Consider the following 26,120-nt stretch of genomic DNA (forward strand, 5'->3'; position numbering starts at 1 on the left):
AAGAGATTTGTAAATTGTGACACAACATAATCTCTGACTTGGCAGCTTTGGTCACCTTAGGGGCTGCGCAGCCTCATGGCATTGAGAAATGACTTCCAGTTAATAGAAGAATTCGGTGTCTGCCATTCACTGAGAGCATGATGCTTTCAGCTCAATCTAGGAGTCTTTTTAAACCTAATATTCCTCTCTTTCTGCAGAACTAACAGTGCTTTCCCTTTCATGGGCCACCTGAGGTTTGGGAAGCAGTCAGATGGAAATATTTTAGAGAAAAGGAGAGAGACTTAAGTTCTGTGTAAGTGATAAGGCATAAAGGCAATTAATGTTAAAGTGCCACAAGGAAGATATAACAAAGATGGTATCATCTCCGCCCTGTATGCCATTGTGCTTCAAACCAGATGGACAGCCGGGCGTGAGAAAAGTTGCCAGCCCACCTTCAAATTCCTGTTGCTTCATTTACTTGTGAAACTGGGCATGTTACTTAACAAGTTATTCTTCTGTAGGATGGAGCCAGGGCTTAGAGGTGAGGGGTGTGAGTAGTTCTGTTAAAACCCTGACCTTGCTGAATAAGCCAAATGGTGGATATAGAGCAACTAGTGCAGTGCTGGCTCCTAGGGGGGTGGTCATTAGATGGTAGCAGTGATGGAGTTGGGGGTGGAAGAACAAAAGAAGTTTGAGATTTGAGCTGGTCCTTGAACAGAGGGCTAGATCTGATTGTGAGGAGGTTACTAGAAAGGCATTTTGGGTGGAGCCCAATAGCAGGAACAGAGAGAAGTCAGTCTATGAAGAAGTACCAGTCATAGGAAAAGGGTAAAGAAAAGAGTAAATATCAGGTAAATCTCTTGGTTGCTTTATGACCCTACTATCCAAGACTCCATTTAAAATGTGACTATACATGTGCCTGACAGGCACCCAGCTGGTCACCACTTTGTGTTCCCATAGTAATGGGACTCTCTCTGCTATGGAATTGATCAGTTTCCTAAATACATCTTGGTATTTATGGTATGGGTTTGGACATTATACTCATGGAAACAGAATGAAAGTTGTAATCATTGTGCCCCTGAATCCTGGATTTCTTCTGAGTTGTAGTGAAGTATGACAAGTACGCTACCTCTGATCATCCATTTTATATTCACCACTTTTTCCACCTTTCCTTATGAAGCAATTTTAGTTATAAACGAAGGTAGACAATACTATGGGTTTCCGTGAATCCAACATCCAGCTTCAACCATTATTGTGTCAACTTAGAACCAATCATATTTTATCTCTACTCTGACCCATAACTTTGTCCATAAACATGTTAGGACATACCTATCGTAACCACATTGTCGTTAGCACATTCCAACCAAGATTACTTAATATTCCCAGACAAAGTTCACATATCTATCTCACATGATTGTTTTTCTTCTGTTTTCTAAAAAGAAATCAAGTGATTTGACCTGTAGTTTCCAACAGTCGGAATTACAGAAATCATCTTCTTAAAGTAGTTCATCCAGCTTCTCTGTCCTCTGTATTTTATTAAATTTGCAGCTGACTCTAAAGAATTGATCGGATTCAGACGACATTAAGTAGTCTTCAATTTTCCATCAGGAAAATGTGTTGTTTATTTGGTTTGGGTTGTTTGTTTTGTGATGTTAGCAGGCCATTTACTAATTCATTGGGACATGTTATGAGAAAAAATGATACTTGGAGTCCATCATTTTTCTTTAATAGCTGAAAGACTTCTATAAAGAGAAATGTTTATTTTCTGACTAGTTGGTTATCCAGTGTAGAAGCAGTTTTGATTGGAATCCATTCCGTGGACAGGGAGAACAGCCACAGCCTTCTAGACCTTGCTAACATTATTTTACATCAGAGATAGTTTCTCAGCCACTATATTGAAAGCGATGCTCTTCAGAGGTGTCATCGGGTTTTCCTAAGACCTCTTGCCTAGGTTCAAGACCAACTTGATAAGTGTAGAACTTGGACTCAGGGAATTGAAAGTGGAGTTAAGTAACTTCACAGATCAGACAACAACTTAGGAAAATACTGATAACATCCTGTACTGTTGTTTCTCTAGGTTTCGGTAGACCGGGTATTAAAGACCCTGAAAGAAAATGCCAACAAAGCCAAAAGTTTACTCCTCACGACCATACCTCAGGTAGGATCTATGGAATGGTCAGAAACCCTCCGTAATCTGAAGGTAAGTATCCTGAGCAACCTCTGCAAGAAAACACTTCCAAAGATCCTCAGCTCCTGTTCATCTTATTTGCATTTCACCTTTGGTCGGTCTTCTCATGTATTTTATACTTCCATAGATGTTTTTGACAAGTTTTCATTTCATTTACTATGATAGTAACCATTTGTGAAATTGTGGAGATGTGTCTGGCTGGTAATACAAGACCAGGGGAAGTTAAAGTGGGGAAAGTTTTATTATCTAGCCTGCCAGGTTCTTGATATTGTCCTACTCTGTGTTGTGTTTCTGAGTCTTATTAGGAAGAATGATAGGCCTTACCACGCAGTGGTGCAGTGGATAGAGCATCTGACTGAGACGTGGAGGACCAAGATTTGAAACCCCGAGGTCACCAGCTTGAATGCAGGCTCATCTGGTTTGAGCAAGGGATCACTCGGTCAAGGCACATATGAGAAAGCAATCAATGAACAACTAAGGTGCCCCAATGAAGAATTGATGCTTCTCATCTCTCTCCCTTCCTGTCCGACACACTCTTTGTCTCTCTTAGCAAAAAAAAAAAAAAAGATTGATAGTGCTTGTTCTGCACATGACCTGTGTTATTGAGGGAGCTGTTTTTTCTTGGGCAGATCCATATAAAGTGCTTGCAGCCTATAAAGCTAAAACTGACATAGCGATATGTTTGGTCCGAGTTCAGGGGCAAGGGATGAAGGGGTGCGAAGAGCCAGGAGCTGGAAAGACGCACGTAAGCAGATGTTACATGCTGTACTGGGTGGTGGCAGCAACCTGATGCAGTGTATAGGAGTTTTATAGTAAATCACACAAAAGTGGCACCAAGCCATAATTATAAAAAGTGGCGGTAACATCATCAGTTATAGAAGGCAGGCATGCATGTGTATATCCTGGCCTGTTTCCCTTATCCATGCACGGCTGGATCTGACACAGCAGACCTGCCCACTGACTTTGTCTTGTGCAGGCTGCTTACCAATTCTGGGAAGACCAGCTTCTCCACACAGTAACAAAATGGTGCCAAGGAATTTTTTTTTTACTCTAAATATTTGTAATGCTGTTGGTTGAGGCCAAGCAGGTCCACATTGGTTTTGGGCAGACAGCAGAAAAACTAGAGCCAGAGAGCACTGCGCCATTCCTGTTTAATAGATTCTTGCAACGGCAGACGAGCAGACAGGCAGAGAAAACCACTTCTTAGGCAGAAAAACAGCTAATTGGCCCTTCACGGTGACGGGTAGATAATCCGCAATCTGCCTTCGACCCTGAGTGCAAGCACCCATAAGCGTTATATAGATTACCCACACGTAGTGCTGCCAGGTGCTCATATACTAATCAAGCAAAGTGCTTGCATCTGGTAAACCAGCAAGCAATCCTAACATAGCTGTTTGCCCCACATTCCACTCCTTTAGGGTTGCTTACCTCACAATCTATAGGACAGGTATCTTCCGCAATTGTCCCTGTGCGAGGAGTGAAGTACATTACAAAAACAAACAGACTACATCAACAGTACAAGTTATAAGTAATTACAAAGGTGCCCTTCACATAGTCTCCTTGAGCACTCTGTCCAGAAAGTTAGCTGGAGGCCCACCTCAAGCCCCCTACCCTACAGTAGGTGGGAGGATCTGTATAGACCAGGGCCATGTCCATTGAAGAAAAGATCCTTGGTGGATCTCTGCAACTGGGTGGGAGCAGCTTTCCGGTGCAAGAGGGCCTCCACAGGTGCCATGCCCCCCCCCCCCCCATCAAGGTCTCATAGTACCGTCCACAAGCGGCATGCCCATCCAGCCATGGAGCTAGTGCCCCCTTCTGGTTGCAATCTGAGACCAGTACACTGCTCAATGATCAGTCCACAATAGCCCAGCTCTCTGCAGATCACCAAGGTAAAGGTCCGTTACAGGCAACTAACCATATAGCTCTTTATTAACAGGACTCAGCACCTTTCTATACCTCTCTGTCTGTTGCAACAAGCCCCATCCAAACCCCTCACCAAGCTCACAGGGGCAGGGAGGGTCAGACACATTTGAGGCCTGTGCTGCCTTGACAGTTCTCTTACAGCTGCTGCTGCTAAAAGCACCTATTACTACCTTTTAATGCCAACACTGACTGCACATTAGAAGGGGACTAGTGGACTGCCAATTTCACATGCCCATCCCTGTTGGATGTGTCCCTCAGCCTCCCCCCTGTTCAAACTGGTATAATGAGCCTCTTCCTCCACAACTGTTTCCAACAAGTAATCTTGCAACTGTGCAAGCCAAATGCCAGTCGTTTTCTTGGCAGCAGCCAGGGCCGCCTGCTTCCCCCACTTTTTCAGCAGCTGGAACCTCTGTTCTGGCTCAAGCTGCCACCAAAGCTCTAACAGGAATTTATTATACCTGCCATCTAATTTCTCTCTGCCCTGGCTGCAATCAAATCTACCCACGTCTGTGTTCAGGTAACCTTTACAGGCCCCTTTCTCTTGTTGTTTGGCGGCGGGGGGCAAGGGAGTCAACACGGGCAGCAGCCCACACAGACTTATGATTCTGTGCTGTCTCCAGCTCCCCCAAATCTGCTACCATCTGTGCAACTATGTTGATAGGCTGCCCCACATAGGGGCCCAGGATAGCCACTAGTGACCCAGAAAGGGCTGGTGGGGCACTACAGAAAATAAGGTTCCTCACCCCTGCCATAAATACTTACTAATCTGGCCCACGGGACATCGGGTTGAAACCCTCATTCTTCATACCTAGTTCCCAAAGGACCTGGGACAGCTGACTCTAGGACTGACACAGACTCATTGCCCCCAGCAAGTCTGCAGCATTCTGCCAGACTGTATGAATGGCAGCCATCACCAGTTCAAATAGGATATGGTTTCTTGGGTTGTCATGGCAGTTCTGAAGATGCTGCCTCAAGGAGGAGTGCAGGATATTGGCAGCCAGTTTCTCCACCTCTGTTCCGGAGAGCATGATGCCATCTGCCCCCTATGTCCCACAACCGCAGCAACCAGGCTGCTAGGGACTTGGTAGGTTTCTGCCTGCATTTCACCCCCAATCCCATCAGCTCTGCCTGGGTGTAGGGCCAGACCACAGAGTGCTCAACTACTTGCAGAGGGGGCTGTGCCTGCCCCTAAGGCGCTCTTGGCTGTTGGGTTTTTACCTTCTGGGCTCTAAGTCTACAATGGCAGCTTCGGCCCAAGCCTCCTCCTCAGAGGAGTCAGAGACAACTATAACTGCCGGCTCAGAGCCACTTCGCCAGCATGGATGCAGCACCAGCTTCAGCTCCTGCAGCTGCCGGCTCCCATCCTGAAGGTGAAGCTCAAGATCTTGAACCTACAGTTGCTTCAACAACTGTCACTGCCACTGTTCTGCTTCCAGGGCACATGGCAGCTCGCAGTCCTGTAATTCCTTCTCCAGCGCTTGTTCCAGTTCACTCCATCATTGGCGCTTGGTCTCTTCTCACAAGGCTGTAAAAAAAACACCCAACCCATGGCCCCCAACAGGACAGCCATGAGGAACCATACACTGGAGTACAGCAGCCACTTCTCTCCCCACCTTTAAAGGATATTGGTGGCTCCATACCAATCTGCCCCAAATCCTGCCCACTGTGCGAGATGTAATGCCAGTGGTTGAGGCCAGACAGGTCCACATTGGACTCAGGCAGATGGTAGAGAAACTGGAGCCAGAAAGTGCTGGGCCATTCCCACTTAATAGAGTCATGTAATGATGGATGAGCAAACAGGCAGGGAAAACTGCTTCTCAGGCAGATGAACAGCAAAATGGCCCCTCACAGTGGCAGGCAGCCAAATCTACATTCCGCCCTGAGCGCAAGCACCAGTAGCCTTACATAGACTATCCACATGTGGCGCTGCCACAGACTGCTTAAGCAGAGTGCTTGCCCAGACTCGGTGGGCAAGCCTAACACAGCTGATTTCCTTACAATGTTGCATCAAACTAAGTAATTAATGATAAAGATCAGATGGGTTGCAGATTGGTAACTTTGCAACTCCGGTATTCTCAGAATATACAGGGTGGGGCAAAAGTCGGTGTACAGTTGTTCATATGGAAAATAATAGAATAATTACTAATAGTATAAGAATACACTGTTTTGTGTACTTACAACTGTAACCCTACTTTATCCCACCATGTTATCCCACCATGTAATTTAAACTGTGAAGCTCAGAGATGCATCATTTTTATTTGGATACTTGACTAACCATATTAGATATGGAGTTGCCTCAAATTGATTGGATATTACCTTCGTTTAATATCCAGAGAGGATAGCCAGTATATTCTGAGGTCTCCTGGGACACACCTCTGCTCTTCGCCTGTGGCAGTAGTTGAGAGGATTTGATAGAAGCCCTCCCTACTCCAGTTACCATCAGTGAGAGCCACAGTTTCAGGATGATCAGAACACAATGTGGTAGTAATGGATTGACAACCACTGGGCATGGAGAAGCCATGATTTATAGCAGGAGTCCCCAAACTTTTTACACAGGGGGCCAGTTCACTGTCCCTCAGACCGTTGGAGGGCCAGACTATAAAAAAAACTATGAACAAATCCCTATGCACACTGCACATCTTATTTTAAAGTAAAAAAACAAAATGGGAACAAATACAATATTTAAAATAAAGAACAAGTAAATTTAAATGAACAAACTGACCAGTATTTCAATGGGAACTATGCTCCTCTCACTGACCACCAATGAGAGAGGTGCCCCTTCCGGAAGTGCGGTGGGGGCCGGATAAATGGCCTCAGGGGGCTGCATGCAACCTGCGGGCCGTAGTTTGGGGACCCCTGATTTATAGTGTTTGCTAATATACATGATGTAAATAGTGCAAAAGAGCTCATTTCAAGCTACCAACATAAAGCCCCACTGATAAGCTGGAACAGGATACACATAACTGGTTCTTGTAAACTGGTATGAGCAGGCTCTTGCACAGCACTGTAACAAAGGTGCCTTTAGAACTTAGCGATGTCAGGAATATGAAAATCTAATCTATTTCCTACTAGACTGAGTCCATAAGGAGCAAGAAGCATTATCATCCCAATTCTTACTAATTTTTATTCCCCTTCATAATGTTGATAAGGGCTTTCTGTATTTTAATTATTATAAAACACTTCATGATAACCCCTTTCCCCCATGAAGTACAGTGTGAAGCAGTGCAAATCTAACTCATTTAAATAAGCCTTCTATTTCTAGGAATTAAGACATATATTTGCTGCTGAGGTTAATGTCATCTGCAAGCTGGGATGGGTTTTGTTGTTTTCTTTAGGTGTCCTACCTAATAGTACTTGACCATAGTCTTGAACTTACAGATAATTTGTCAAACAACAAACATTATTTCAGCTTCATTTTTTAAGTAAAAATGTTGGATATTAGAAATCAGTGTTCTCCAACCCTTCTCTGAATCTTCTGAAAATTGGTGTAAAATTGTGTAGTTTTCTATGCATATGTTTTTAAAGAGGGTGTGTGTAGCTTTCATCAGATTCTCAAAGGAATATGTGACCTGAAGTGAGAAAATGAAATATGGCTGATCTAGAAAAAATGGAGAATCATGGTGTGGGGAAAAGAGCTGTGTTAGGCTTGCTCGCTATTTTACTATTGTGAGCACGTGGCGGAAAGCCACATGTGTGTCTCTGAAAAGGTATGGTTGTTTTCCCTGGGGGGTGATTCTCCCAGATCGCTTTCCCACCACTGCAAGGGTCGGTTTTCCTGGTTCCTTGCCCTTCACTGCAAAAACCAGGTTTTCCTTGTTTCCAGTAAACGGGTATGGCCCGAGGCTTCCCGAATCCGAATCCGCAGTTCTACTGTCTGCCTGAATTCAGTACGAACCTGCACTGGCCTCAACCATCACCAGCATTACACGTGGCCTTCATTCTATAGCATTAAGGAACACGTTACAATAATTTCCTCTGCTGGGGTAGTAGTTTTCAGTTCTCTCAGCACTGAAATGTGTATCACTCTTTCACTCACTCATTTCAGAAACAGTTAAGTGCCTGTTATATGTCAAATATAGTTTGCAAAGATGTGTAAGACTTTCTGTCATAAAGAAGATTCTGTTTTGTTTGGAAATAACATACAATTCCAATGATTATTTCTCAGTGGGATGGGTTTAAAAATGGAGGTTGTATAAACAAAAATCCAAGCTGGGGGTTTATGTATAAAGTGTGCCCTAGTGCATATACCAGGGCATGGCAACAGGAATCAGAATCAGCCTCTGAGGTATGCATTATGAACCTTGCTTTAGGCTAGGAGAGTAAGCAAATTAGTAGCTATGTGGGAAGTCCCACATCTAGTTATTGATTTTTACTTTAATGGACGATAGATTTTTTTGGAGAGTTTTTTTTTAAAGTGTCTCATGAGTTCTCACCCTATAAAATCAGAATGTGGCTTTTAACTGCATTCCAGCTAAAATCATGTGTAAAAATCAGTAAGTGCTTGGTTATAATCTGTGCCGATTTTTTTTCCTTTCAGAATATGGCCCAGTTTTCTGTTTTATTACCAAGACATTAAAAAGCATGGCCATCCAGAAGACAAGAAAGACTTTCTAACTCTAATCATTAGGGGAATTCCTGCTTAATTTGAAATGTGGAAAAGCTTACGTGTCCCTGCCTGCTAAGGAAGAACACGTGATAAGACAAGACCATGCCGATGTGAGAGATGCCATCTGAAAGACACAGACTGCTTCAGAAAGACAGAGGAAAACATGATCAATAAACATGTGGGAAAAGTTCTCGGCTTTAGGAAAAAAAGGCAAGAAGACACCATTTACCCTTACCCCATTAAATTCATAACAATAAAGGGTGAGAGGTAACATTCCATTTCCTGCGTTGCCAAGGAATATGAAGACGGAACGGGAGTCTTAGACTATTATTGCTGTCCCTGTAAATTGGTACAATATTTTTGGAGAGTGATTTGGCAAGTATCAGAAGGTTTAAAAATATACTCTTTGTCCTGGTAACTTCTTTTATCTTTAAAAATTTATGTTTAAAAAGTTAGAAATTGCATACAAAGAATCATGTGTAAAGAAGGATGTTTAATATAGTGTTCATTTTAATAGCAAATACTCAAAACAATCTGAATATACAAAAATTGGAGATAATTATGATTCAACTCAGATTGTGGAGTAGCCAACTGAAGATCACATTTTTATGTAACATTGAATGTCCTAGAGAATTGTTTGCTCTATAATATGAAATGAAAAAAGGACATGGAAGCATTATACAGTACTAATTTTGTTTTCAAATTCTACATAAATATATAAAAAGACTAGAAAGAAATACAATCTTTTGTTATATTTTGGAGATATACTGTATAATTTTAATGTTTATATTTTTCTGTCTTTGCATTTTTTTCTACATGAATATAATCAAATAGTAAAGTTGTTTTAAACATAAAAATTACTTAGATTCAGTTGTTCAACATACTGTTTCTGATAATGAAGCAAAAATTAAGAGGATAATACTAAGAGTTCTTTTTGAGTTTCGTCTTTATTTTTTTTTAAAAAAGTCATTAATTACTTGAACATTCGTTACGCTACTTGGAATTACAGCAACTTCTTGAGAAGAGTTAAGCACTTAATACTGATATGGTAAAAGTGAAACCAGCAGTTTTCAACATTTTTACCACGGACCAGTGAAAACAGAATTATTTAAGGGACCACTAAGGCAGAAATCACCCTGAGCCTTAAGTGAATTTGGGGAAGATCATTGGGTCTGTTATCTTCATCCAACAACAGGGGTGTTAACTCTTGGGACCAGCACATAATTTTTGGTGTCTGGCCTGCGGACCAGTGGTTGAAAAACACTGAGTTAAACTAAGACTATATACAAACATTATAGTGTGCCGGGTATTTTTTTGAATTAATATTTTATTAATTTCATAGGAACATGTTTAGTTTTCTATCACAGGGAAATCTTTTTTTCTCAGAATTATTCATTTTCTTTTCACTGTGCTCTATTACAGGGTCCTTTAATGATGTATCTTTTATCTGTGTAAAGAGTCCACGAAGTCAGTGTTTGTGTCTATGAGATTGCCTTCAAGATTACAAGCTACTAACTATAAACAATGGAATAAACCAGTAACCCTTCAGCATTAATATTGAGCTGCTTGGGTTACATGTGGTTGTGACTCTTGGATTCTCTAATGCAGTGGTTTCAATTCTGCCCGTTAGAGATCCACAAAGGATCTCGTGGGTGTGAACCAGGGTTCTCTAGCTCTGTAACCCATGGTCGTTTTTACTACCCTAGATGTCTGAAGATATCAAGGCAAAAACATGGGTATTTTTCTTGCTGCCTTCAGAAAGTACAGTTCTCCCCAACTTTCAGAGGTGCTTTCCTTGAACCATTCGCCTTTTTTAGCAACCTCATTTTCAGTCTTAAATGGACTATACTCCTGTTTTCTGTAACCCATCATTCACTCGTTACACAGAGCCAATATAATTTTTCTCATACCTAATTCTTGAGGTCTTTGCTGAATACTTCTCGGTTTTTTTTCTTTTTTTTTTCTACCAAATTAAGTGAACACCATAGTTTTGAGCATTTGAAAGTTACCTAGTAGATTATGGACACAATAGGAAAGTCCTACCATAGTGATTTAGGTCTTGTTACTGTATAGTTAGTACATTGGCATAACTTAGAAATCTTTATTAATATTATGAGCTCCTTATTTTTCATGATTTTGAGGATGAGAACCAGAATAGTTTATACTCAGAGTTGTTAACAATAAGAGTGGAGAAGGCTGGAATAGCAGGATTACATTTGAGACATAAAAATGTTTTTGCAAATTAACCTCAGGGCTTCCTGGAGTTGTTTATCCTAAGCAACTGAAAAAGAGATACCAGTATGTGCTTGATTTCAGAGGCATTTTGTTAGCTCATTTTTACAGAATAAAAAACAAAAGCATTTGATGATTTCATTTAGGGAAGATGAAAAGAAATTGTCAGTATTTTCAAACTGTGCCCTCAGCTTTATAGATGATTCAGGTTTAAAAAGTCTACACATTGGAATGTGGTGACACATTCGTAAATTCCTCTTTTTGACCTCACTTTGGTTCACAAATCCCCCCTCCATAAGAATCAAGATTACAAGGCTAAACCAGGAAGTAATAAAGCCAATTTCAAATGTATACAAAAAATACAAAGAACAGTAATAAACCCTTATCCATTACCCAGCTCCAAGATTTATTTCAGGCAATGTTTCTTTTAAAATTCCACCTGTTACCCTCCTCCCGTGTTATTTTGAACCTTTTTTTATATAGTGTAACCCACGAATATTTCAATGTTACTTCTAAAGGATATGTATTTTTAAGATAGCCACAAAACCATTAGCACACAAAAGATGGATAAAAAAAAATTCCTTAATGTCATCAAATATGCAGTGTATATTGAGAAGTTCACACATTTCACAAATGCCATTTCTTACACATTGCTTTTAGAGTCAGGATTCAGTTAAAGTTCACACATTGCTAGTGGTTGATACGTATTTTCTTTCTTTTAATCTCTCTGTTCACTCTCCTTCTCTTGCTGACTCTCCTCCCCTCTCCTTATCTTTTATCTTTCATATTCTTTCTCTTTGTCTTGCTCCTTACAGTTTATTTGGTGCAGAAACCCAGTTTGTCCTTGAGTTTTATATAATCCAGATTCTTGTAACTACATCCCTATAGTGTGGTTCGATATAATCCTCTGTCTTCTTTATTTCCTCTAAATTGATCATTTGAATCTTATTTATTTTTTGTATTTTTCTGAAGTGAGAAGCAGGGAGACAAAGAAACAGACTACTGCATGCACCTGACTGGGATCCACCTGGCATGATCATTAGGGGGTGATGCTCTGCCCATCTGGGGCATTGCTCCGTTGGAACTGGAGCCATTCTAGCGCCTGAGGTGAAGGTCATGGAGCCATCCTCAGCGCCTGGGCCAACTGCTCCAATGGAGTCTTGGCTGCAGGAGGGAAAGAGAGAGAAAGGAGAGGGGGAAGGGTAGAGGAGCAAATGGGTGCTTCTGTGTGCCCTGGCTGGGAATCAAAACCAGGACTTCCACACACCGGGCTATCGCTCTACCACTGAGCCAACAGGCCAGGGCCTAGTTGGGTTTTTTGGGGTTTTTTTTTAAGACTACTTCAGAGGAGGTGGTATGGTCTTATATTAGGAGGGTCATAATGTCTCATCTCTTGGATGTTAGCAGCCATCAGCTTTTAATGTCTTTATCCATTAATTTAATGAGTTGTAAAAAATTATATTCTAATTCAAAGTTACTTTCATTTACACACATGAAAAGTAAGATGACAGTCTCCCTATTTGAATGAAGATTAAAACCAATAAACTTTTATACAATTGAACAGTCATTAACAGCAAATTAGCTTAGTAAAAAAAATAGGAATTCCTTAGAATTTAAGAATGGAGCAGATATATACTATGAGATACATATTTGATAAATAAGGAGGAACAAGACCACAGGAAGAAAAAACATGGAGACTATCTTAAAATAACTAGGCAGATTTTTAAAAGAACTGAATAGTTCTGATGGAAATTTGAAATAGTCAATAAAATTAGAAGCTCAAGAGTTACTCAGAACATTAGGGTTGGAGAGAAAATTGGTGGAGTGGATTATAAACTCAAGAAAAAACCAGGATGTATGCAGAATAAAGAGATGGAAAATTGATAGCTTAAAATGTATAAGTTCTCAAATAGATATTGAAAGAAAATACATGTTCTGGAAAGAGGAAATAGAGAAAATAGGGGATGTGAATGACTGACTTCACCATGAGGAACTTGACTTACCAGCAAAACTAATGAAAATCATTTCAAAACAACCAGTTAAAATCTCAATATGGTTGAAGGATATATAGCAACTAAATAAAACCACATATTCAAGAAAATTGATTAGAATTTGATAAGAACAATGAATGTGGAATTTGTACTGAGATTGCTTCTCCCAACTTGGCAAGACAAACTTCACTCCAGACTGGGGCAGCTGAGAAGATGGGGCCCTGTCTCCTTCAGCTCCCAGTTGGAGGGCTACCATCCCAAAGGGCCAGGATGTCGGTATTTCTCATCCTGCTCCCACCTGTCTGATGGACATTTGTAGGTGAGAGGTGAGGTTTCTCTTCAACCCAGGCTCCACGGAGGTTCAAAGTCTGAGTGTGGTGCTGGTAAGATTGTGAGGGTCCAAATCATCTTTCTGGTGATTAGGCAGTGATACCATGCTGGGAGAGTCGAGGGAAAAAGCTGAAGGTACTGTTCCCCACTACCACTACCACTGCACGCTTAGCTGGTAAACTGATTGTTAGAGGAGCTTGCCATTGTCCCTACTTCCAGCTCCATAGGCATAAAACCCAGAAATGTAGCCTCGAGAGAGCAGGCCATAAATCAGAGAGCTCCTATTCTTTTCCTAAAGGAATCGACTTTATTTGAAAGAGTGTGGAGAAGTTCAAGCCTAAGGGTGCTGTCAAAAACACTGGAAGTTGCCTGACATGGTGGTTCAGTGGCTAGAGCGCAGACCTGGGATGCTGGGGACCCAGGTTTGAAACCCCAACGTCACTGGCATGAGCAAAGGATCACTGGCTCAGCTGCAGCCCCCTGGTCAAGGCACAAATGAGAAAGCAAGCAATGAACAACTGAAGTGCGCAACTATGAGTTGATGCTTCTTCTCTCCCAAACAATGGAGATTGTAGTGAAGGACAATTAGTATAATATTGGTAGGATCATATGACATATAAGCTAAATTTCAGGCTGGCTAGTTTGCATGAGAGAACCTTGAAACAACTTAGCTGGGAGGAGACTGGGGTCAGAATAAATCTTTTTTTTATTATTATTTTTTATTCATTTTAGAAAGGAGAGAGAGAGAGAGAAGGGGGAAGGAGCAGGAAGCATTAACTCCCATAAGTGCCTTGACCAGGCAAGCCCAGGGTTTCGAACCAGCGACCTCAGCATTTCCAGGTCGACGCTTTATCCACTGCGCCACCACAGGTCAGGCCCAGAATAAATCTTGATAAGATGTTCAGAACTAGCCCTTCAAAGGAGTCTGAAATTCATTTGTTGGTGAGCAATTTATGCCCCAGGGCATTATTGAAAGCAATAAGGCAATCGCCCAGCAATTAGTAAAGCTTAACAGCTGGGTATAGTCAGGGAAAGAGACAGCCAAAAAGTACCTTGTGAAAATCATGGTCTCTTCCCACACCCTGCAATACAGCCTTGTATTTGGTTCCTACATAACTTAAAGAGAAGCTTTAACCATATGAAGAGTCTTGATGTCCTGCAAATAAAGGACAATGTCCTAAAGTTTCTTGCATCAGGAACCCACTTAGGTAGCACCAACCTTGTCTTCCAACGAAACAGTACATCTACAATAGGAAAAGTGATGACGTCTACATCATAAACCTGAAGAGAACTTGGGAGAAGCTGCTTCTGGCAGCTCATGCTATTGTTGCCATTGAAAACCCTGCTGATGGCCCTGGCCGTTGGCTCAGTGGTAGAGCGTCGGCCTGGCGTGCAGAAGTCCTCGGTTCGATTCCCGGCCAGGGCACATAGGAGAGGCGCCCATCTGCTTCTCCACCCCTCCCCTTCTCCTTCCTCTCTGTCTCTCTCTTCCCCTCCCGCAGCCGAGGCTCCATTGGAGCAAAAGATGGCCCGGGCGCTGGGGATGGCTCCTTGGCCTCTGCCCCGGGCACTAGAGTGGCTCTGGTCGCGGCAGAGCGAAGCCCCGGAGGGGCAGAGCATCGCCCCCTGGTGGGCAGAGCGCCGCTCCTGGTGGGCGTGCCGGGTGGATCCCGGTCGGGCGCATGCGGGAGTCTGACTGTCTCTCCCCGTTTCCAGCTTCAGGAAAAAAAAAAAAATCTGACTTTTCAGCGAAATAACAGAGGCCAGAAGCCAGTGGGATAATACATTCAAAATGCTCAAAGAAAGTTAACCAAGAGTCCTGTAGTCAGCAAATTTATCTTTAAAAACTGAAACAGACGCATAGACACAGGAAACAGATTAATGGTAGCTAGAGGGGAGTGGGTTGGGAAGATGGATGAAAAAAAGAGGTACAAAGGTAGCCTGACCAGGCAGTGGCACATTAGAGCATCGGCCTGGGTTGCAGAGGACCCAGGTTCAAAACCCAATGGTTGCCAGCTTGATTCCAAAGGTTGCTAGCTTGAGGCCAAGGTTGCTGGCTTAAGCAAGGGGTCATTGGCTCAGCTGTAATCCCTCTCCCCCAGTCAAGATACATATGAGAAAGAAATCTATGAAAAGCTAAGGTGCCACAATGAAGAATTGATGCTCTCATCTCTCTCCCTTTCTGTCTGTCGCTCTCTCGGCTTGCTCAGTTTAAAAAGAAGTACAAAAGTAGTCACATAATGGGATGTAGAGTACAGTATGGAGAATATAGTCAATGATATTGTGGTGACTATGTAGGGTGCCAGGCAGTGCTTGGGATGACAGAGGAGCATTTTGTAAGGTGTATGATTGTCTGACCACTAAGTTGCACACCTGAAACTGGTACAAAATAGTGTTGAATGCAAACTGTAATTGAAAAATAAAAAAAAAATTAAAAAAAAAATTGAAGGTACTTCAAGATAAAAACAGATATTTGTTACTAATGGACACTTCTTACAAGAAATTTTAAAGCAAGTTAGACCGACAGTGACTCTAAAAGGTAATTCAGTTCTTATGAAAAAACAAAGATACTAATAAAGGTAACTGTAATTATAAAAGCATAAATGCATATTTTTTCTTAATCACTTTAAAAAGCAATTGTATAAAAATATGTATGTACTGTACATTTGAGCTTATATAGAAATGTGATTTTTTTTTTCTGATAAAGAGCAGAAGGGAGGCTCAGCAGAAAGGAGAGCAAACTTGTATTGGGCTAAGGTAATAGTTCCAGGCCGTAACTTGAATCTGCAAAAATGTATTAAAGGAACTAGAAATAATAAATAAGAAGGTTGATATAACAAAGTCTATGAATATATACTTACTCTTATTACTTCTCATAACTAGTCTAAAAGACAAAATTATATAAAGTAATAATTATAGCTATGTATATGTTGTTGGATTTCTAACATTTATAGATGCAATTTGTGTAACAATAATAGAAAACAGGAAAGGGAATAAAATTATGTAAGAGTATGTTTCTAAATCTTACTGGAATGAAGTTACTATATATCTGAAGCTGATTCTGATAAATTGATCTATCTAGTAAACCCTAAAGCAACTGCTAAGAAAGTTACTTTACAAATAGTGTAGGGTAAAAGACGTGAAGGGACCAAAATGCACTAGTTGGCAGTTACAAAATAGTCACGGGGAAGTAAGTAATACATAGAAATATAGTCAATAATACTGTGATAACCATATATTGTGTCAGCTGGAGTATTGGAAATATCAAGGAGCACATTATGTAAAGTATATTATTGTTTAACCACTAAGCTGTTTACCCAAAACCAATACATAATAAAAAATATGCAATGCAAAAATTATTAATGAAATTAAAATGCTACATCAGATATTAACTGAATGCAAAAGAAAGAAGTGAAAGAGAAATAGAGGAACAAAAAAGACATGACACACAGAAAACATAAAGTAAAATGGTAGATATACATCCAACTATATTAATAACATTAAATGTGATGGCTTAAACAGTCAAATCAATCAAATCAGAAGGCAGAGATCGTCAGACTGGTTTAAAAAGTAAGATCCAACTAGATATCTCTATAGGAGACACATTTTAGATTCAAAACATATATGTAATCAAATATATACAAATATAAAATCATTATATTGTACACCTGAAACTAATATAATGGTATTTGTCAATTATACCTCAAAAAATACAAATAGATTCAAAGTAAAGGAATAAAAAGGATATATTGTGAAAACAGCAACCACAAGAAAGCTGGAGTGGATATACTAATATCAGGGAAAAAAACACTAAAAAGAAGGCTGCTACAAATAGAGGGACATTTTACAGTGATAAAGAGTCAATCCATGAAGAAGATATAACAATTATAAACATATTTACCTAATAACACAGCATGAAAATGTATAAAGCAAAACTAAGAGAAATGAAGAAATAAGTAGCCAAGGTAAGAATAATAGTTGGAAATTTCAATACCCATTTCAATAATGGATAGGATAGAACAACTAGAAGATCAACAAAGAAATAGAAGACTTGGACAGTTCTATAAACCAACCATTTATAAAACACTACACATAACAGGACAGAATATACTATTTTCAAGTATACCTGGAACATTTTTCAGCATAAGCCATAGGCCATAAAACAAGCCTCAGTGGGCCCTGGCTGGTAGGCTCAGTGGTAGAGCATCGGCCTGATGTGCAGGAGTCCTGGGTTCAACTCCCAGCCAGAGCACACAAGAGAATCGTCCATCTGCTTCTTCACCCCTGCCCCTCTCCTTCCTCTCTGTCTCTCTCTTCCCCTCCCGCAGCCAAGGCTCCATTGGAGCAAAGTTGGCCCGGGCTCTGAGGATGGCTCTATGGCCTCTGCCTCAGGCGCTAGAATGGCTCTGGTTGCAACAGAGCAACGCCCCAGATGGGCAGAGCATCGCCCCCTGGTGGGCATGCCGGGTGGATCCCAGTAGGGCATATGCGGGAGTCTGTCTGACTTCCTCCCCATTTCCAACTTCAGAAAAAAAAAAAAAAAAAAACAAGCCTCTGAATTTAAAGTACTGAAGATAAAAATAATTAAAAGATTGTTTAAAAATAATTGTTTTAATAAAATATGCAGCATAGAGATAATTGTAAGATTAAAAAACCCTAGAAATGATACAAAATATGTTTTCCAACACTAAAATCAATAAAAGAAGGAAAACTGGAAACTGCACAAACATAGAAATTAAAGAACACACTCTTAAGTAAGTAATAAATCAAAAAAGAAATTAAAAGGGAGCTTAAAAAATCCCATTTATATTTCCTTCAAAAAGAATAAATGCTTAGGAATAAATTTAACTAATGAACACTTCAAAGCATTGATGAATGACATTAAAGAAGAAACAAATTAATAGAAATACATCCTGTGCTCATAGATTGGAAGAAAAATATTGTTAAAATCTCCATATTACCCAAAATGTTCTACAAATTCAAAGCAACCCCTAACAGAATTCCAGTCAAATTTTTTCAGAACTAGAAACAAATTCTAAATTCATATGGCATCAAAAAGAACACAGAATAGCCAACCCAATCTTAAGAAAGAAGAACAAAGCTAGACACACCACACATCCTGATTTTAAAATATATTACAAAGCTACAGTAAATAAAACAGTAAGGTATCGGCAAAAGACAGACATATAAACCAATACAACAAAATAGGAAGACCCAAAGTCAACCTATGCATATACAGTCAAGTGATTTTCAATAAAGGTGCCAAAAATACATAATGGAAAAGTGATAGTCTCTTTAATAAATAGTATTAAGATAACTGGTTATCCAATGCAATAGAATGTGAAGTTGGGTCCTTACCTTATACCATATATAAAAATTACTCAAAGTCGATTAAAGACTTAAACATCAGACTTAAAACTATAAAAGTAGGATAAAATATAGGGGAAAGCTTCATGACATTGGATTTGGCAATAATTTCTTATATATACCACCAAAGCACAAGCAACAAAAGTAAAAATAGACAACATGAAACTTTTATACTTCTGTGTATCAAATGACACAATCAGTAGAGTGAAAAGATAACCTATGAAATGGGAAAAGATTTTTTATCTGATAAGGGGTTAATATCCAGAATATTATTAACAACTCCTACAATTAAAAAATATAGGCAAAAACCTGAACAGACAAAATGATATTTAAATGACCAACAAACAAATGAAAAGATGCTGAATCTTATTAATCATTATAGAAATGCACATCAAAACCACAATGAGACATCACCTCACATCCATGAGGACGGCTACTATAAAAACAAAAGAACAGCCCTGGCTGGTTGGCTCAGTTGTAGAGCATCGGCCTGGCGTGCAGGAGTCCCGGGTTCGATTCCCGGCCAGGGCACACAGGAGAAGTGCCCATCTGCTTCTCCACCCCTCCCCCTCTCCTTCCTCTCTGTCTCTCTCTTCCCCTCCTGCAGCCAAGGCTCCCTTGGAGCAAGGTTGGCCTGGGCACTGAGGATGGCTCCGTGACCTCTGTCTCAGGTGCTAGAATGGCCCTGGTTGCAATAGAACAACACCCCAGATGGGCAGAGCATCGCCCCCTGGTGGGCATGCCAGGTGGATCCCGGTCAGGCGCATGCAGAAGTCTGTCTGACTGCCTCCCCATTTCCAACTTCAGAAAAATAAAAAATAAAATAGATAAATAAAAAAAGAACAAACAAACAAAAAACACCTGACCTGTGGTGGCACAGTGAATAAGACTTTGACGTGGAATCTTGATGTTGCCAGTTCAAAACCCTTGCCTTGCCCAGTCAAGGAACATGCAACAGCAACCAATAAACAATTAAAGCGACTATGAGCTGATATTGCTCGCTCCCTTCTCTTCTCTCTGTAAAATCAATAAATAAAATATTTTTTTAAAAAGCAAAAACAGTAAATATTGCCATATAATCATGCAATCCCATTTCTGGGTATATATACAAAAAAACAGAATCTTGAAGAGGTATGCATATCAGTGTTCATAACATCTTCAGTCATAAGAGCCAAGAGGTGAAAGCAGCCCAAATGTCCATCAAGAGATGAATGGCTAAACAACATATGATATACAAACAATTGAATATTATTCAGCCTTAAAAATGATACTGTCAAATGCTACAGCATGGAAAAACCTTGAGGACATCATGTTAAAAAAAATAAGCCGGCCCTGGCCGGTTGGCTCAGCGGTAGAGCGTCGGCCTGGCGTGCGGGGGACCAGAGTTCGATTCCCGGCCAGGGCACATAGGAGAAGCGCCCATTTGCTTCTCCACCGCCCCCCTCCTTCCTCTCTGTCTCTTCTCTTCCCCTCCCGCAGCCAAGGCTCCATTGGAGCAAAGATGGCCCGGGCGCTGGGGATGGCTCCTTGGCCTCTGCCCCAGGCGCTAGAGTGGCTCTGGTCGCTCACAGCAGAGCGACGCCCCGGAGGGGCAGAGCATCGCCCCCTGGTGGTCAGAGCGTCGCCCCTGGTGGGCGTGCTGGGTGGATCCCGGTCGGGCGCATGCGGGAGTCTGTCTGACTGTCTCCCCGTTTCCAGCTTCAGAAAAAAAAAAAAAAGAAAGAAAAAAAAATAAGCCAGTCACAAAAAGACAAATACTATATGATTCCACTCATATGATGTATCTAAAGCAGTTAAACTTACAGAAAGATAAAACAGAATAGTAGTTACTAAGTACTAGGGGGAAGGGGAAATGGAGAGTTGTTTAATGGGGATAGAATTTTACCTTTGCAAGATGAAAAGTTGCAGTGATCTGTGGCACAATAATGTGAATATACCCAACACTAACAACTGTACACTTAGAAATAGTTAAGATGGTAAATTTTGTGTAATGTGTTTTACTATAATTTGAAAAAGAACTTATACTCTAAAAACTACAAAACACTGTTCCAAGTAATTAATGATCTAAATAAATAGAAAACCATATTGCCTGACTAGGCGGTGGCGCAGTGGATAGAGCATTGTATCAGGATGCAAAGGACCCAGGTTCAAAACCCAGAGGTCACTAGCTTGAGCGTGGGCTCATCTGGTTTGAACAAGGTTCACCAGCTTAAGCCCAAGGATGCTGGCTTGAGCAAGGGATCACTCAGTCTGCTATAGCTCCCTGGTCAAGGCACATATGAGAAAGCAATCAATGAACAACTAAGGTGCCCCAACGAAGAATTGATGCTTCTAATCTCTCTCCCTTCCTGTCTGTCTGTCCCTATCTGTCCCCCTCTCTGTCTCTTTCTTAGTCACACACAAAAAAAGAAAGAAAAGAAAATCATACTATACTTATGGATCTAAAGACTTAATATTGTTAAGATGACAATACTCCCCAAATTTTTCTAGAGATTTAAAAAAGAACAAGGAGAAATTTATAAAACCACAATAAAAGTAAAGATTTTTATTTCTCTCTCTCCATAACTGATCATTGAATAGACAAAACCCTTCAGTTTAGATATGAGATTTTAACAACGTAATTATCAAATTTTATTGAATAAACATATCTTATATGTGACAATTAGAAAAGTTACATTAAAAAAACACATTACATTTACAAGAAATAATGATATTTTAGTATACAAATCATGTTTCAACAAATTTGAAAGAAAGTTTATCATAGGTTTAATTCCCTGACTACAAAAAAATTAAAAATCATAAATAGTATCATTTGTAAGTTTAAAAATACATTTCTAAATAATATATATGTAAAAGAATAAAGTATAATTGGAAAGTTCAATTACATATCAAACTATAAAATGCAGCTAAATCTTACAATTAGAAAGAAATTTATAGCCTTTAAATGTTTATGCTCAAAAAGAAGAAAAACAGAAAACAATTGCACTGCAATCAATTAGTTAATGGCATAAGAATTTACTTTTTTAAATCATTTATTATCTTTTAATTACAGTTGACATACAATATTATATTAGTTTAGGTGTATAACCCAGTAATTAAACATTATATAACTTACTAAGTAATCATCCTGATAAGTCTTATTTCCATATGACACCATATTGACTATTTTTTATACTGTACTTTACATCCATTCCCATGACTATTCTGTAACAACAAATTTTTACTTTTTATTGCCATTTTATTGTATATATATACATGTTTTTGTTTTTGTTTTTTGAGAGAGAGAGAGAGAACAGCAGGGAAAGATTGAGATAGAAACATTGAGTTGCTTCTGTATGTGCCATGACTAAAGAATCAAACTGACAACTTTCATACCTAAGTTAATGCTCCAACTGGCCAGGGCTTAATTTTTATTGATTTTTAGAGAGATAGAGAGAGGAATGGAGAGAGGGGGTGGGGGAAGGGAAGCATTTGTTGTTCCACTCAGTCTTGCATATTTTGGTTGCTTTCCATGTATGCCCTGACTGGGGATCAAAACTGCAACCTTGTTATATTAGGACAAGTACTTAATGACTGAGATAACCTGTCAGGGCCTTGTTCATATTTTTATATTTAATTATTCCTCTTAAAGAAGACCCTTAACATTTTATGTAATACTGGTTTGGTGGTAATGAGCTCATTTAGCTTTTTCTTGTTTAGGAAGCTCTTTATATGACCAATTCTAAGTGATAGTTTTGTTGGGTATAGTAATCTTGGTTGTAGGTCCTTGCTTTTCATCACTTTGAATATTTCTTGCTACTCTCTTATGGCCTGCAAAGTTTCTATTGAGAAATTAACTAATAGTTTTATGGATGCTCACTTGTAGGTAACTAACTGCTTCCTCTTGCTGCTTTTAAGATTCTCTCTTTGTTTTTAACCTTTTGCATTTTAATTATAATGTGTCTTGGTGTGGGCCTCATCAGATTTATCTTATTTGGTTCTCTCTGTGCTCCCTAAACTTGTATGTCTTTTTCCTTCACTAGAAAGAAGAATCAAAACTACTATTAACAGAGGAAATATATAAGTGAAAATACAAGGATACAAGGTCAGATTTATTATTTTTTAAAGATTTTATTTATTCAATTTAGAGAGGAGAGAGAGAGAAAGGAGGATGAACAAAAAGCATCAACTCTCATATATGCCTTTGACCAGGGAAGCCAGGGTTTTGAACCAGCAAGTTCAACATTTCAGGTCAACCCAAGATTATATTTAAGGACAAATCATTAGAACTACTATGTAAGTTCAGGAAGTTTACTGGGCACATGATTTATGTGTGCAATCAATAAACCTTTAGATATATACTTTTAAAAGATCCTACTTATAATAGCAACAAAATAAGGTTTCTAGGAAAAAGACTTAGAAAAAATGTATAATAAATACATGGAAAAAAATAAAAGTATTGAAAGACACTAAAGAAAGCCTAAATAAAAGGAGAAGTCTTCATGAAAAGCAAGACTCAGTGTTACTAAATCATTAGTTTTCCTCAAGGTAAATTAGTTAATACAATTCTGATTTTTTAAAAATTTGAACAGCCTGATCTGTATTGGCAAAGTGGATAAAGGGTCAACTTGGAATGCTGAGGTCATTGGTTCAAAACCCTGGGCTTGCCCAGTGAAGGCACATACAGGAAGCAACTACTATGAGTTGATGCTTCCTGCTTCTTCCCTCTCTTTTTATCTCTCTCCTTTATCTAAAAATGAATAAATAAAAAATTTAAAAAGAATTTGAACATACATGGGCTTTTAAAAGTATTTTATATTATCTCATAACATTTTAAGTTTAAGTTTAATAGAGTAAAAAGAAGTTTTGTGAAGTTTGACCACTTTAAAGAAGATAGAGTCCTAATAGCACTTTGATTGATTATCTCAGAAATACTCATATATCAGGCAAACAAAATTGGCAGATTTTAGAACCTTGGCACTTGTATTTTGCTATTGCTTTTCTTATTGTTATTAACTATAAAATCCTTAAAGGAGCTTTTATTAGGAGTCAGAGAAGAGAACAAAAGGCTATAACACCTCCCTTTGCCAGGTCTGTGGAGGAAAATAAAAGGGTAGTCAGAGCCACAAGAGCAAGAAGGAAAAGAAGAATGAAAGCTAGGGGCTAGTCACAGGATGGAATGAGAATGTGAAGAACCCACTTGGTCCTGAAAAGACCTGTGTAATTTTCTGATAAGCTGCTTACAGCCAATGGCATAGCAATACAAATACAATTAATAATAATACTAATTTTTAAAAACAGAGTAGATAAAGGTTATACTCTGTTCTATGATTGAGTTCTAAATTTGATTCTGAGATCTCTAGCTACCAGGAAAAAAAAAGAAATGAAAAGTATGACAAGTGTTATAGCACTCATTACTAGAAATCAGGCAACATGTTAAGTTTATAATAAATCTCTATGTAAAGTATATAAGCAATAGCTGTCAGACTGGATTCTCACATGCAAGAAACAGATGCCATCTGCAGCTGAGTTAAGCAAAAAAGTAATTCACTAAACATATATTAGATAGCCCAAAGAGTCCACCATGATGGATAGAGATACAGGCTCAAGTTTAAGCTACTAGGAAAAATGCACTGATGGATATTTTAGAATTGGTCTGGAGATAGAACTGTTCCCACTAGTGCCAAAGGTATCGCTATCAACAGATGAATAGATAAAGATGTAGTATATTTATTTATGTATATTTAATGAAATATTACTCAGTCATAAAAAAGAATGAAATAGCCTGGCCTGTGGTAACACAGTGGATAAAACATTGACCTGGAACACTGAGGTTACTGGTTTAAAACCCTCGGTTTGCCTGGTCAAGGCACATGTGGGAGTTGATGCTTTCTGCTCCTCCCCCTTCTCTCTCTCTCTCTCTCTCTCTCTCTTTCTTCCTCTCTCTCTTTTCTTTAAAATGAATAAATGAAACCTTTAATAAAAAAAAGAATGAAATATTACCAGTTATGACATAGATGAACCCACAGGGTATTATGCTAAGTGAAATAAGTCAAGCAGTAAAACACAAATACCATATTTTATTTATATGTAGAATCTAAAAAACAAAACAAATGAACAAGTAAAACAGATTCATCAGAGAAAAAACTGATGGTTACCAGAGGGGTGGGTGTTGGGGGCTAGGTGAAAAAAGTAAACAGAAATGAAAGGTACAAACCTCCAGTTATATATATTTTAAGGCCCTGGTCAGTTGGCTCAGCAGTAGAGTGTTAGCCCGGCATATGGAAGTCCTGGGTTCGATTCCCAGTCAGAACACAGAGGAGAAGTGACCATCTGCTTCTCCAACCCTCCTCCCTCCTTCTCTCTCTCTCTCTCTCTCTCTCTCTCTCTCTCTCTCTCTCTTCCCTTTTTGCAGCCATGGCTTGAATAAGCAAGTTGGGTGCTGAGGATGGCTCCAAAGCCTCACTTCAGTAGCTAAAATAGCTTGGTTGCCAAGCAATGTAGCAGAGGCCACAGATGGACAGAACATCAGCCCCAGATGGTGATTCCCAGGTGGATCCAGGTCAGGGTGCATCAGAGCCTGTCTCTCTGTCTCTTTGTTTCTCATTTGATAAAAAGAAAAAAAGCCACAGGGATATAATGTACAATATTGGGAAAATACTCAATATCATCATAATTTTGTATGGTGACAGATGGTTACTTGACATTGTGGTGATCACATTATAAAAAGTATAAAAATTAAATCACTATGTACACCTGAAATATATTATTGTATGTGAACTATTATTTTTTAAAAGAAATTTCATTGAGTTCTAAAAATAATTTTTGCTTGTACTCATATTGACTTACTGATCTAACTTCAATTCTATAATGTATTAGAGCACTGACTTATTTACTGTTTTCAGTAGAGGCTATTTTTTTTTTTGTATTTTTCTGAAGTTGGAAACGGGAAGGCAGTCAGACAGACTCCCGCATGCACCCGACCGGGATCCACCTGGCATGCCCACCAGGGGGTGATGCTCTGCCCATCTGGGGTGTTGCTCTGCTGTGACCTGAGCCATTCTAGCACCTGAGGCAGAGGCCATAGAGCCCTCCTCAGCGCCTGGGCCAACTTTGCTCCAATGGAGCCTCGGCTGCTGGAGGGGAAGAGAGAGACAGAGAGGAAGGAGAGGGGGAAGGGTAGAGAAGCAGATGGGCACTTCTCCTGTGTGCCCTGGCTGGGAATTGAACCCAGGACTCCTGCATGCCAGGCTGATGCTCTACCACTGAGCCAACTATCCAGGGCCTTCAGTAGAGGCTATTAACACATTAATACATATAGCTTTCTTGGATAAAATTTAACTTGACTAAAGGGTAGAATACAGAATTCCTGGAAGAGTAGATAAAATACACAATTTTTTTATTATCTCTAAGAGCTCTTAATAAAACCAAGTTCATCAGTTAAAAAAGCAATGACCCAGTGGGGCGAGGCATCCCCCATGCCTGAGGGGAGCAGAGTTGAACAAGGAGTCCTGCACGACAGCAG

General features: G+C 39.7%; 1 protein-coding gene across 3 annotated transcripts in view; it reads left to right on the forward strand.

Annotated features, from left to right (window-relative positions):
• Positions 1 to 9,623, forward strand: part of MTAP (methylthioadenosine phosphorylase) — a 50,419-nt gene extending 40,796 nt beyond the window's left edge. For all 3 annotated transcript variants that reach the window (XM_066368264.1, XM_066368265.1, XM_066368266.1), the window contains 2 exons: positions 2,057 to 2,179; positions 8,628 to 9,623. In XM_066368264.1, coding sequence (XP_066224361.1) covers positions 2,057 to 2,179; positions 8,628 to 8,666 — 162 coding nt within the window. In that variant the 3' untranslated portion in view covers positions 8,667 to 9,623. The remainder of the gene's footprint in view (positions 1 to 2,056; positions 2,180 to 8,627) is intronic.
• Positions 9,624 to 26,120: the final 16,497 nt, after the last annotated feature.

Source organism: Saccopteryx leptura, chromosome 2 (assembly GCF_036850995.1).
Source record: "Saccopteryx leptura isolate mSacLep1 chromosome 2, mSacLep1_pri_phased_curated, whole genome shotgun sequence".
Taxonomy (NCBI): Eukaryota; Metazoa; Chordata; class Mammalia; order Chiroptera; family Emballonuridae; genus Saccopteryx; species Saccopteryx leptura.